This window comes from Marmota monax, unplaced genomic scaffold (genome assembly GCF_021218885.2).
Source record: "Marmota monax isolate L192 unplaced genomic scaffold, Marmota_monax_Labrador192_F-V1.1 WCK01_AAM20220418_F8-fsc00404, whole genome shotgun sequence".
Lineage (NCBI taxonomy): Eukaryota > Metazoa > Chordata > Mammalia > Rodentia > Sciuridae > Marmota > Marmota monax.
In genome coordinates, this window is record NW_026694380.1 from 417,251 (window position 1) to 431,498 (window position 14,248).

At 46.7% G+C, this 14,248-nt stretch overlaps 1 protein-coding gene across 1 annotated transcript; it reads left to right on the top strand.

Moving 5' to 3' along the window:
• Positions 1-251: 251 nt before the first annotated feature.
• On the top strand, positions 252-14,110 carry C2 (complement C2). Its single transcript, XM_046467818.2, has 18 exons — positions 252-401; positions 562-777; positions 1,619-1,804; positions 3,379-3,552; positions 3,652-3,750; positions 3,919-4,052; positions 6,001-6,139; positions 6,701-6,841; positions 8,247-8,336; positions 11,715-11,855; positions 11,981-12,075; positions 12,170-12,281; positions 12,399-12,564; positions 12,666-12,742; positions 12,887-12,978; positions 13,174-13,300; positions 13,423-13,472; positions 13,634-14,110. Exons 1-18 carry the CDS (start codon positions 305-307, stop codon positions 13,808-13,810), a joined length of 2,313 nt encoding a protein of 770 aa, XP_046323774.1. The 5' UTR covers positions 252-304; the 3' UTR covers positions 13,811-14,110.
• Positions 14,111-14,248: the final 138 nt, after the last annotated feature.

Genomic DNA, 14,248 nt, shown 5'->3' on the forward strand with positions numbered 1-14,248 from the left:
CGTGTGTGTGTGTTTGTGCATTTGTGTGTGCATGCCTGTGTTCCTGCATGCATGTGTGTGTATGGGTGTGTGTGGGTGTGTGTGTGGCACATGGCACTTGAGATCAGTATGCAAAGTCTGTGGTGGTGATCTACTGACTACGGATATATCAGAATTAGGGAAACAGGGCAAAGATTTTGCCTCTCAACCCAGTCCCCAACCCCTGCTTAGTGTTTTCTAACAGGAGGCCACCCCCCTTGCCACTCCCTAGCTTTCATTTTCTGTCAGTAAATGAAACAGCCAGCTTTGGTTTGCGGGAAGTCAGATGACCTTTTCCCTCTTCTGGCTTGGCTCTCCTTGCCCTGGGGTGGACACTATGGACCCACAGATGGCTCTCCTTTATCTGCTGCTCCTGGGCCCAGGTAGGAGGCAGGGGAGGGAGATGGTGGGCTCTGCAGGAAAGGCCAGTCTCCCCAGGCTGAGACCAGTCCCACTATGAAAGGGATGGTCTTTTGTTTCCCTTTTCTCATCTGTGCTTTTCTTCTTTCCCCTCTCATTGTCTGTGTGTTTCCACACCCACAGGCCTGGCAGCTACCGTTCCTTCCTGTCCTCAGAACGTGAACATCTCTGGTGGCACTTTCACCCTCAGCCATGGCTGGGCACCCGGGAGCCTCCTTACCTACTCCTGCCCCCAGGGCAGTTACCCAGTCCCTGCATCACGACTGTGCAAGAGCAGTGGACGGTGGCAGACACCAGGATTCCCAAGATCTACCCGGCTCACTAAGGCTGTCTGCAGATGTGAGGCTCCCCCTGGGCTTTGCCCAGCATGCCCTGGCCAAGGGCCAGCCCAGAACTTCTATTTATGAGTTGCTCAGGATAGGCTGACCCTGATTAGGCGGTGTAGAGGGCTGGCCAGGCGGCTCTTGCAGAGGGCCCTCCAAAATACTTGGAAAATGTCAATTATCCACAGTAAGGAATTCAGGACAGGTTTTAATGGAGATTGTGGGGTACCAAAGATAGGGATGACTTTTTATGTACAATTGATTTGTGGTCGTGACCATTCTGAATGGCTGCTGAATGGTCCCAGGATCTCCTGACATCTGAGAATCCCAGGAAAGGGGCCGGAGTGACCATGACCCACAGTGGGCTGAGGGAAGTAACTATCAATCAATTAAGTTGTACTGTGTAAAATTGTCAGTATTCAACCAGTTATCTTAAAAAGTAATTTCATCTCTGTCAACCTACTTTCTCAAAAAAACGTGTGTGTGTGTGTGTGTGTGTATGAGAGAGAGAGAGAGAGAGAGAGAGAAGAGAGAAGAGAGAAGAGAGAAGAGAGAAGAGAGAAGAGAGAAGAGAGAGGAAGGGGAAGTGATACTGGGAATTCAACCCAGGAGCACTCCATCACTGAACTGCATCCCAGCCCCTTTTATCTTTTATCTTGAGACAGGGTCTTGCTAAGTTATCGAGGCTGGCCTCCTGCTTCAGTCTCTCCAGTTGCTGGGATTGATCATGTTCAACTCTTTCAGTGTTTTGACAACCAGTTGATCATTCTTCTGTGTCCCAGAAGAATATCACTCACTTGATGTCCAGCCCAGGTGTCAGCCATCCACCCCTGTCTCCTCCACTTCTCTCCCTCCAGCTGTTCGCTGTCCAGCCCCTGTTACCTTTGAGAATGGTGTGTACACTCCACGGCTGGGGTCCCACCCTGTGGGTGGCAACCTGAGTTTCATATGTGAGGACGGCTTCACACTGCGGGGCTCACCTGTGCGGCACTGTCGTCCCAATGGCATGTGGGATGGAGAGACGGCTGTGTGTGACAATGGGGGTGAGTAGTCTGACAGGGAGGGGGAGTTTGTGGAGGCCAGATGTGCCCAGGGAACCTCTGTTGGGGACAGGGGCCTGGTGTTCTAGACCGAAGAATATTCCTGGAATTGGGTAAGTTGAGATCCACAGGTCACCCATCACTGGTCTGCAGGGTGCCTGGCCCTTGGAAGTTGGTACTAAACTTCAGCTCCAACACAATGGCTCCACATACTCTGTCCATCTTTTCTACATGCCTGAAGGCAACACTTAGTATTTGGGCCCCAGGAAGTATTGCCCGGAAAACATGATTGGAGAGAGTTAAGTATTGTGCTTAAGTGCCTTGCCCAGAGCCAGATTAGGATATTCCAAGCCTAGATCTTAACAGTCTTTGGGCAGGTTATATAACCTCTTCATGCCTCAGTTTTCACATCTATCAAATGGCAGTAGTAAGAGTACTGATCTCATGGGATTTCCATGTGAGTTAAATGAGTTAATATTATTAAGACCTAGAATAGCTGGAACTTGATAAACACCACATACACTTTTTTTTTTTTAGTTGTAGGTCACAATACCTTTATTTTATTTATTTATGTGGTGCTGAGGATTGAACCCAGTGCCCCATGCATGCAAGGCAAGCACTCTACGAGTGAGCCTCAACCCCCCCAGCCTCACCACATATATTTTTTTTTAAGTTGTCGATGGGCCTTTATTATTTATTTATTTATATGTGGTGCTGAGAATCAAACCCAGTGTCTCACACATGCTAGGCAAGTGCTCTACCACTGAGCTGCAACCCCAGTCCCCCACCACATATACTTTTGTCATGGCTCTTACTGCCCCTGTGAATAGTGAGTGGCTCTGCTTGGCAGAAGTAGGACTTCCAGGATTACTCTGAGTCACAGCTGCCTGTGGCTTTCTATAACACAGAAGACAACGCCTACCAGGCAGCAGGACTATACCCACACCCAGTGGCTCAGCTGATGGCTCCCTACTTCTGCCCTGCCCTGGAATTTTCCCCAAATAGGCTTTTTTTTTTTTTTTTTTTTTTTGGTACTAGGGAGTAAATCCAGGAGTACTTAACCACTGGCCACACCCCCACCTATTTTTTGTATTTTATTTAGAAACATGGCCTCACTGAGTTACTTAGAACCTTGCTAAGTTGCTGAGGCTAGCTTTGAACTCACGATCCTCCTGCCTCAGCCTCCAGAGCCACTGGGATTACAGGTGTGCCCCATCATGCTCGGCCCCAAACACTTATTCAAATATAAATTTAATTTATTTAAAAATGTCCTTAGGTTCTGGGGAGTAAACCCAGTGGCCTCACACATGCTGGGCAAGCAGCTGTCCTCACACTACATCTTCTCTGGGGTTCTGGGTAGACACAGGTGAGGCCTGGGTTGGAACTAGGATGCTCCAGCTGGCAACTGAGGTTGCCAAATTCTAAACCCTTCACCCTACTTAATGTTCTTCAAACTCACCCTGGTCTCACAGTTCTGTTTTCTCCCAAGGGACCCTTGCAGCTCCGAAGGTCTATAGAGGAGCCTGGAGGGAGGGGTTGGTGGCTTGCTCATCTCTGTCTTTTTTATTCACTTGCAGCTGGCCACTGCCCCAACCCAGGCATTTCAGTGGGCGCAGTGCGGACGGGCTCCCGCTTTGGCCTTGGGGACAAGGTCAGCTATCGCTGCTCCTCAAATCTGGTGCTGACAGGGTCATCAGAGAGGGAGTGCCTGGGCAATGGGGTCTGGAGTGGGACAGAGCCCATCTGCCGTCGTGAGTAGCCATGCTGCCCTCCTGGGACTCCTGACCCCCCTGGCCCCTCCTGAGACTTCTGACACCCCTTGGCTGACCTCCAGGTGGTTCTTCCCACAGAACCCTACTCTTATGACTTTCCTGAGGATGTGGCCCCTGCCCTGTCCATCTCCTTGTCCCATGTGCTTGGAGCCACCAATCCCACCCAGAAGAAGAAGGGTGAGTGTTTTGAGGACGGGGTAGCAGGGGATGTTCCTGGGTGGAACAGGTCGGGGAGGGAAGCCTCCTGTGACTCAGTGACTGAAGGGGAGGCAGGGAGGCTGGACTCCCTCACCAAGAGCACAGGAAGGAGTGCGCAACTGAATCTCCCCTTGCACATTTCTCCAGAAAACCTGGGCCGTAAAATCCAGATCCAGCGCTCTGGTCACCTGAACTTCTACCTGCTCCTGGATGCCTCTCAGAGTGTGTCGAAAGATGACTTTGAGATCTTCAAGAAGAGTGCTTTCCTCATGGTGGACAGGGTCAGGAATTAGGAGTTTACAGGCTGAGAAGTCCTTCTTGGCTCTCTCGGTCTTCTTCCTGTGCTCAGAGCCTCTCTCACAGCCCACCTCCTTCTAGATGTCCTCCAAGATTATATTCATGCCATGCAGGAATCATAAATTCAATTCACATGATCATTTTTAAAACTCCACAAATCCCTTTGGGGCACTTACTATGGGTCAGGCACCATGTTGGATGCTGGGGGATAACAAAGATGAACAAGGCTGTGAGGTCTTCTCCCCAGAAATTCATTATCTAGAGCAGTGGTATCCACAGAGGGGTAACATAATAATCCATGGGGGTGAGGCAGAAAATTACTGATGTCTCTGTTGAATAATCTTAATTAAATTAATGATATTTAATAATTTTCTTTTAAAACTTCAATATTTTGTGCAGTTTTAAAAATGTGTGTATTTGAATAGTTCAATCCTTTATAATTTATAAATGGGCCCAATGGCTTGTAATCCTGCTACTCAAGAAGCTGAGGCAGGATGATTGTGAGTTCAAGGCCAGCCTGGGCAATTTAGCAAGACTCTTTCTCAAAACAAAACAAGGGATGTAGCTTAGTGGTAGAATGCCTCTGGTTCAATCCCCAGGATTCCACCCCCCCACACACATAATCATAAATATATACACCTGTATTGAGGTATGTGTCCAAAATGTTTTTATTTTTTATTTTTTTTTGGTACCAGAGATTGAACTCAGGGGCACTCAACCACTGAGCCACATCCTCAACCCTATTTTGTATTTTATTTAGAGACTGGGACTCACTGAGTTGCTTAGTGCCTCACTTTTTCTGAGGCTGGCTTTGAACTCTTAGTCTTCCTGCCTCAGCCTTCTGAGCCACGGGGATTGCAGGCATGCATCTCGTGCCTGGCCTCCAAAATGTTTTTGCTGACAGGAAGCATCACCAAAAGAGTTCGGATGCCACTGGTTTCAGTTCTTTGGTTCCTTGCCAGCCCTTTCTTTTGTAATTATGCTTTTCACAGTAATTCATGTAAATAGGTGGTTTTTCGCTTTCAGCTACATTTTTTACTATCTATTTTTTTTTTTAGTTGTAGATGGACACAATACCTTTATTTTACTTATTTGCTTTTATGTGGTGCTGAGGATCAAATCCAGTGCCCCACACATGTGAGGCAAGTGCTCTACCACTAAACCACAACCCCAGCCCTTAGCTACATTTTTGACTTTATTAAATTGTTGTTGCTGCTGCTGGGGATTGAATCTAGGGCTAAGCACACTTACCTGCACACCCCAGCCATGTTTTAAAGAGGGTTTCTTTATATCTTCTGTAGAGTTTCTCTTAGGACTTAAAGTATATAATTAAATGGTGAGGCGATAAAATGTACCAGTTAGAGAAATGACCTCAGAGTTGCACTGGCAGAGCAAAATCCTTTATTTTTTAATGAAAAAAAAATTTTTTTTTGGTACTGGGGATTGAACCCTGGTACTGGGATATATCCCCAGTCCTTTTTATTTTTTATTTTGAAACAGGGTCTCACTAAGTTGCTGAGGGTCTTGCTAAATTGTTGAAACTGACCTCAAACTTGTGATCCTCCTGCCTCAGCCTCCTGAGTCATTGGGATTACAGGAGGGCATCACTATGCCTGGCCAGACTCCAATCCTAATGCCACCTCTTATTAGTAGTGTGATCCAGGACGAGATAATAAGCCTCCGTTTCCTAATCTATGAAATAGGGAGCATCAGGTCCCTCACTGATTTGATGTGAGGATGAGATGAGGAGCGAGTATGTTAAAGAGAATAGATGCTCAGCAAATGTTGTTTTCCTGGCTTCTTCCTAGCTGCAGTTGCTTGCTCAGTCTCGGTGCAGGTTCTCTGCCTCTGCGAGGGCCTCTTTCTTATTCTCTTACTGTGTCCCCTTTGGTTTCCGGACTTCTCATTCCTCCTCTCACCTGCCCTCCTCAGCTCTTCAGCTTCGAGGTCAATGTCAGCGTTGCCATCATCACATTTGCCTCACGGCCCAAAACCATCATGTCTATCTTGAGTGACAAATCCAGGGATGTGACCGAAGTGCTCTACAGTCTGCAAAATGCCAACTATAAAGGTATGGCTGTCATCAAATGAGGGCTGCCAGAGAGGAAGGTCAGTACCTGTAGGTAGAGTCTGGAGAGTGAGGTCTCTTGGGGCCCTGGAGTCCTAAGGCTCTGGGGTATCTTCCAAGTCCAGGGTCACGGTGGAGGAGTCCCAGCTTCCCCTGGCTCATGGCTTACCCTGAAGTGCTGTTAATCTAAACGAATGGTGCAGATATTGGTTTTCAACTCCTTCTAGAGGGCCATGCTGTGTGGTTGAATTTCATAGCTCAGCACGGCAGTCTCCCATCATTATCCACCCGCACGCTGTGTAAAAAAAAAATGATCAAACAATCCAAGTTCTTTGGAAACTCCATCCCTGAATCTTGGAACCTTACAGTGGTCTTGGATGCAGTGAGCATTCTAGGTAGAAAGACTGAACATTTGAACAGGCAATGATGTCAAATCATTAAAGTTCTGAGTTTATCAAAGCCTATTGATAACTTACATTTCCGGTGGTTGTGAAAGAGTGATTCCTCACTCCCAGGTGGAGGTGGGAAGTTTCTAAGACAGTCTTTCATTTTGGCATGTTCCAGATCATGAGAATGGAACTGGGACCAATATCTATGAAGCTCTAAATAGTGTCTACATCATGATGAATAACCAAATGCAACGTCTTGGCATAGTAACATCCGCCTGGAAGGAAATCAGACACGCCATCATCATTCTGACAGATGGTGGGTACTGCCATCTTTGTGAGGGGGTCTGGAATAGTGAAAGGGGCATCAATGTAGGGTCAGAAGACCTTTTGCATTCTGTTCCCCCCTTGGCCACTTCAGACCTCAGTTTCTTTCCTTTCCTTTTTTTTTTAGTACTTTCCATAGTAAAAGTGTTTTGAGGGGACAAGTTGAACCACAATGCAGTTGAACCAATGTAATGTTTTGTAAATTTTCATGCAATCCTTGTTCAGGGGTCATGATAATCTTTGTTATCATCCTGATTTTTTTTTTCTTTTTGGTACCAGGGTTTGAAGCCAGGGGTGCTTAACCACTGAGCCACATCCCCAGACATTCTAATTTTTTATTTTGAGACAGGGTCTTTCTAAGTTGCTTAGAGTCTTGCTAAATTTCTGAGGCTGGCCTCAAACTTGTGATCCTCTTACCTCCGCCTCCTGAGCTGCTGGGGTTACAGGCATGTGCCACCATGCCTGGCTTCATTCTGATTTTAATATATGTGCTGCTGAAACTATAATGAGCCTCAGTTTCTTATCTATAAGATAGAAATAGTGTTATTTTTTAAAATATTTTTTTTAATTTAGTTGTACATGTTTATTTTGTTTATTTATTTTTATGTGGTGTTGAGGTTCGAACCCAGGGCCTCACGCATGCTAGGTGAGCGCTCTACCATTGAGCCACAACCCCAGCCCCAAAATAGTGTTATTGATGATGATTGTAACAACAATGAGGATAATGATAACTACTCTCCTTTCCTTACATAATTTTTTTGGACAGAAACTTGAGTAGTATGTATAAAAGCATTCTATGATTAGAACATGTCAGTTCATGTTACCACCTGGAGGTAACCTGGTGCTCAATGGTGGAGATGTGGTTCTTGAACACGAGGAGCTGTCTGTATTGGATCTGGCCTCTGCCATTTATATATATACTTTATTAAATTGTTGTTGCTGCTGCTGGGTATTGAACCTAGAATATATATAATATATATATTATAGTTGTAGGACACAATACCTTTATTTTTATTTTATTTATTTACTTTTATGTGGTGCTGAGGATCAAACCCAGTGCCTCACCCGTGCAAGGCAGGTTGTCTACCACTGAGCCACAATCCCAGCCCTGTCATTTACATCTTGATTTTGTCCAAATTACATAGCCCCTCCAGGACTTGGTTTTCTCATCTATGAAATAAGGATATCCATACTTCCTGGGGTTTCATGAGAATTAAATGAGAAAGAGTATATGAAGCTCCTGGCCCAGTGCCTAGAATGTAGACAATTTCAGGAAACAAAATATTTTGAAATGGCTTTGTTAAGGTTTCCAGGCTGAATGCTTCTTCATGCTTCTGGGGCTCCAGAGGATTCAGAAACCCACGCAGATGGACAATTCTTTCCCTTCTCTGTTCTAGGAAAGTCCAACATGGGTGGTTCTCCCAAGCCAGCAATTGACAACATCAAAGAGATTGTGGATATCAAACAGAACAGGAATGACTATCTAGGTAAGCCTCTGCCTTCACCCACCCACCCAATCTGTGCTGCCCTGTGGACAGTATGGGATCCTCAGCCAGAGTTCCAGTGGCTCTGGGCCAGAGCCACACAGTTTTCTCTCTGTTGTTTTGTTTGAGGGTAGCTGAGTATCACATGGAAGAGGGGAAGTGATATGCCCCTGGTCCCCACCTTGGTTTCACTTTTGGTGGGCTGGGATTGTGGGCAGTTTCTTCATCTGTAAAAGGGGAGCAGTACTAGGACCTCCCTCATAGGCCAAGAGAAGACGCTCAGGCAAATTTTGCCTAGCATAGAGAACTGCCATTGTCATCATTGGTGTGGTCATCACCATTGTCTCAAGTTTCAGGAAACTTTCCAGGAAGAAGGATCCTGGATTCCTCTAGACTCTCCCTGCTGTTTCTCTTTTAGCAATATAGACAGCTAACCAAGGTTTAGCAATTGCAGTCTATGAAGGAAAAGTTTCTCAGGTTCAGAGTAAACACAAATTGTACTCACCTTTGACCTGAAAAAGATTTTGGAGAGAGACACTCAGAGAGGGCAGCTGGTTTTGTTTTTGTTTTTTTCTGTTTCTTTCTTTCTTTTCCCGTTTTTTTTTTTTTTTTTTTTGTACTGGGGTGCTTATCCACTGAGCCACTTCCCCAGCTCTTTTTATATTTTATTTAGGGACAGGCTCTCACTAAGTTGCTTAGGGCCTCACTAAGTTACTGAGTCTGGCTTTGAACTTGTGATCCTCCTGCCTCAGCCTTCCAAGCAGGGATTACAGGCATGTGCTATCATACTTGGCTTAAAACTGGCCCAGTTTTAAAACTCCAAATTCATTTCCTTCCTCTTTAGCCTCTGAACCAGAGTCAGATGCTCAAAAAACACCTTAATAGCTGTGTGCAGTGGCACATGCTACTTGGGAGGTTGAGGCAGGAGACTAGAAAGTTGGAGGCCAGCCTGGAAAATTTAATAAGACCCTGTCTCAAAATACAAAAATAAAAAACGGGGTTGGGGCGCTGGGATTGTGGCTCAGTTGGCACATGTGAGGCATTGGGTTTGATCCTCAGTGCCACATAAAAATAAACAGATAAAATAAAGGCATTGTGTCCATCTACAACTAAAAAAAATAAAATATATTTAAAAAAAATGTGACTAGTCCAAGTTGACATGTACTGTGATTTAAAAAACAAAACAAAACAAAAATAACAACAACAAAAACAAAAATGAGTGGGGATGTAGCTCAGTGGTAGAACATTTGTTTAGCAACAGCAAGGACCCTGGGTTCCATCCTCAGCACTGTGAAAGCAAGCAAACAAACGGAAGCAGGAAACTGAAGGAATAGAGCTGAAGAAATCATTTTGTGGTTCTGCTATGCTTCTGTCCTGGGCATTGCTGATTACTTCTGAGATTTCCCTCTGTCTTTCTGAGCTCCTTGATCATTTTACACCAAAAGGGTGCAAAGAGTGGAAGCAGATGGACTCTGAGGGCCACCACAGGGTGGTTCTTCCAGGGATCCCTACTCCTAGGCCAGAACTGGCAGCTGTGTGGGTCCAGGGCCTCCAATGTGAAGAGATGGCTTTAGTCCCTTCTCCCACAGCCTACTTTTCCAGAGGAAGACTATATCTGAAGCTCTGTCTCTGTGCTATGTTTATGAGTCTCTTTCATTCAGTCATTCATTTTAAAGTCTTTACTGAGAAACTCTCCTGAGCCAGGCACCATCCTGGGTGCTCGACAGACAAAAATGCCTGCTTGCACAGGTCTGCCATTCCAGAGAGGACAACGTATATTCGTTTCCTAGGGCTGCTGTAACAAACTGCCCCAAACTTGGGTGGCTTGAAACACAAATTTATTCTTCCACAGTTCTGGAGGTCAGAAGTCTGAAATCACAGTGTGGCAAGGGCCAGCCTCCCTTTAAAGGCTGTAGGGAAGAATCCTTGCATGCCTCTTCTAGTTTCTGGCAGCCCCAGGCATTCCTTGGCTTGTAGCAGCATAACCCAATCTTTACTTCTGTCCTTACTTAGCCTTCTTTCCTGTGTAATCTCTGTATCATTACATGGTATCCTGCCATCTGTGTGTTTGTTTCCAAAGTTCCTTATTATTTTTATTTATTAAACATTTTTTTTGGCATTGCTCAGGATTGAACGCAGGGCCTCATACATGCTAAGCAGGTGCCCTACCACTTAGCTACACTGACAGCCCTTGACTTTATTTTTTATTTTATTTTTTTAAATTTTTTATTGTTGGTTGTTCAAAACATTACAAATTTCTTGATATATCATATTTCACACTTTGATTCAAGTGGGTTATGAACTCCCATTTTTACCCCATATACAGATTGCAGAATCACATCAGTTACACATCCATTGCCCTTGACTTTAGATTATGACCCACTTTAATCTAGTATGATCTCATCTTAACTTGATTAATTCTGCAAAGACCATTTTTCTGGACCACCTCTATCAGGTCCACTCTTGGCCTGTGAGAGCTTTCTCTTCTTACTTGAATAAATTCTACTCTTTACACTCAAAAAAAAAAAAAAAAAGAAAAGAAAAGAAAGAAAGAAAAGAAAAAAGAAAGAAAGGAAGAAAAAGAATTACTGAGGATGTAACAGTACCAAGAAAAAGAAAAAATAATAAGACCCTGTTTCCAATTAAGTCCCCATCCATGGGTCCTGAGGGTTAAGACTTGAATATATCCTTTGGAGAACATGATTCTACCCACATTAGGTGATACTCAGGATAAATAAGGAATCCATATAGCATGCAGCTTGTAGGTAACTCATGACATGATATGAATGAGGCAGAGAGGGAATGGGAGGGTCTGGGGCATTGAAGTTTTAGACATTGAAGGTACATTTGTGCTAAGACTTAAACAGGTGTGAAAGTGAACCATGAGAACATCTGGGGAGAATGACCCAGATGGGGTGAAGCTGGTGCAGAGGGTTGGAGGTGAGAGAGCGTCTGCAGATTTAAGAAACTTCAAGGGTTGGGGTTGTGGTTCAGTGGCAAAGAAAAACCAGGGGATCTGGGAGTTCTATGGTGATGACATAGCCTTGCTGAAGTTGGCCCAGAAAGTGAAAATGTCCACCCATGCTCATGCAAGGCACTGGGTTTGATCCTCAGCACCACATAAAATAAGTAAAATAAAGATATTGTGTCCAACTACAGCCAGAAAGCTTTTTTTTTTTTTTTTTTAAAGAAACTTCAAGAAGGCTGTGCTGGAAGAGTGAGGGGCAGGGAGTGCTAGGAAACAGACAGGTGGCAGGGGTGAGGGAGGCTTGGATACAGCTCATGTAGATCTTTGTTGCCATAGTAGTTCAGATTCCAGCATTCTCTCTCACGGGATAGCCCCTCAGCCACAGGATTGGTGACTTCCCTCCTCCCCATCAGACATCTATGCCATCGGGGTGGGCAAGCTGGATGTCGACTGGAAAGAACTGAATGAGCTGGGGTCCAAAAAGGATGGTGAGCGGCATGCCTTCATTCTGCAGGACCCACAGGCTCTACACCAGGCTTTTGAACACATGCTGGGTGAGTGAGTTTTGTCTTCCTGGTGTTGGGGAGAATGGTGGGGAGACAGTGGGGGGCCCATATTGGGAACCTGGGCACAATACCCCTCCCTTGCCTCCTTCTCAACCTGATCCTCACACTTACAGATGTCTCCAAGTTCACAGACACCATCTGTGGGGTGGGGAACATGTCAGCTAATGCCTCCGACCAGGAAAGGACACCTTGGCATGTCACTATTAAGGTACCAGGAAAGAGGGGTGGGCTTGGATCCCGGAGGTGAAAGCAGCTATAGGCCAGAGACACTGCAGTTTCTGAATATCACTTATTCCCTGCAGCCCAAGAACAACGAGGCCTGTCGGGGGGCTCTTGTCTCTGACCAGTGGGTTCTGACAGCAGCTCACTGCTTCCACAATGCTAAGGACCGCTCCCTGTGGAGGGTCAACGTGGGTAAGGCAGGGGCTTCACCAAGTTCCTGACCCCAAGGCCAGAGTGCTGGTTACCCGTCCCCAGCCTCTGGCCCCTTCAGGAGCCCTGATTCAGCCTCATCCACCGTATCATTCCCAGGGGATCCCAACTCCCAGTGGGGCAAAGAATTCCTTATTGAGAAAGTCGAGATCTCCCCGGGATTTGATGTCTATGGAAAGAAGGACCAGGGGATACAGGAGTTCTATGGTGATGACATAGCCTTGCTGAAGTTGGCCCAGAAAGTGAAAATGTCCACCCATGCCAGGTGCTTGATCCTAGGACAGGAGGATGCCCTGCAGGGGAGAGTGCTCTGGGGAGCCCCAGGATACTGAGGATGGGCTGTGTGACACTCACCCTTCTCTCCAGGCCCATCTGCATTCCCTGCACAGTGGAGGCCAACATGGCTCTGCGGAGACCCCAACGTAGTACCTGCCAGGACCATGGTGAGTGCTGAGGTTTAGAGTTTGTAAAGAGCTGGGGCCAGAGCCTGGGGGTGCTAACAGGGACTAGACTTCTGTCTCCAAGCCAGAAGTCTGACTGGTGGGTAAAGGGACCTACAATCAACATCCCCTTCTCTTTGACGGCAGAGACAGAACTTCTGAACCAACAGAGCATCCCTGCTCATTTTGTGGCCTTGAATGGGAGCAAACTGAACATTAACCTCAAGACAGGGGAAGAGGTGAGGGTCTTAGGTGGTGGTGGTGGGGTTCTGGGGTCCCACTCAAGCCAGATCACAGAATGGTGCTCTTCCTCCTCTAGCTCCGGCTGCTTTTTCCACCTCACTTAAGTCACCCCTCCTCCCAGGCTTAGTGTTCTGCCAAGTGTCCCTAGGCCACTCATTTCATTCTTCCTTCCTGCTCCACCTCTACTGCAGAGGTCAGACTGTATCAAGGTAGTCTCCCAAGACAAAATAAAGTTCCCCAACTTGACGGATGTCAGTGAGGTGGTGACAGATCAGTTTCTATGCAGTGGGACCCAGGAGGATGACAATCCCTGTAAAGGTGAGCACCCCCCATGTCTGGATTTCCCAAGGAAGGGCCACAGTGTCCCTGTGGCCAGCATGCATGCCAGGACGCCAGCACCTGCCCTGGATGACACTGTCTCTTGTTCATCTTGCTGGCAGGAGAATCTGGGGGAGCAGTTTTCCTTGAGCGGAGGTTCAGGTTTTTCCAGGTGGGTACAGGGAAGCTCACAAGGCTGGCTACAGGAACTCAGCCTAGCTGGGGCAGGGGTGGTGGTGGTGGTGGTGAGGGAGGTCTCTGAAGGAACCATGGGAGTCAGGGCTCAGAGCTGGGGCTGTGGCGTCTTTCTACTTCATTTTTCCTTTCTTTCAGGTGGGCCTGGTGAGCTGGGGTCTCTACAACCCCTGTTTTGGTGCTACCAACAAAAACTCCCGCAAAAAGCCTCCCCATGGTGCCCCACCACCCCGAGACTTCCACATTAACCTCTTCCGCCTACAACCCTGGCTGAGGCAGCATCTGGAGGGTGTTCTGAATTTCTTGCCCCTCTAATCATGGCCACAAATCCCTTGGCTATCTTGCCAGGATCTGCCTTCTCTCCTATCTCCTACCCCTGAACACCTACCCTCAGACCCTGTGGCCCATCCTCAATTCTAGCTGTGTGAATTCAGGAGCCCAGACACAGCAAGCACAAGCAGGAAGGTCCCCTGGGGTGCTGGCCAGTGTGTCTGCCCGCTGCACCCTCCCCTCCTGCTCCTGCTCAAATCCCTCCCCCTGGTAAACATAATGTGTTCCTTTCACTTTCACATGAAATTTCCCAGTTATGAAATTAATAAAAATTGATGATTTCCACATCTGTCTGTACCTCTGCCTGGGGGATGGGGAGGGCAGAATGATTCCAGGAAGGTCAGAGACCCTGCTGGACAAACAGCAGCTGGACTCTGCCCTATAACACAGTCAACAGGGGAACCAGCTGGGGGACTATTTCTG

Coding starts and splice junctions, on each gene's coding strand:
- C2 (XM_046467818.2), top strand. CDS start 305: ATGACCTTTTCCCTCTTCTGGCTTGGCTCTCCTTGCCCTGGGGTGGAC. Junction 778..1,618: donor CACTAAGGCTGTCTGCAGAT/GTGAGGCTCCCC, acceptor CTCTCCCTCCAG/CTGTTCGCTGTCCAGCCCCT. Junction 12,979..13,173: donor ACCTCAAGACAGGGGAAGAG/GTGAGGGTCTTA, acceptor CCTCTACTGCAG/AGGTCAGACTGTATCAAGGT.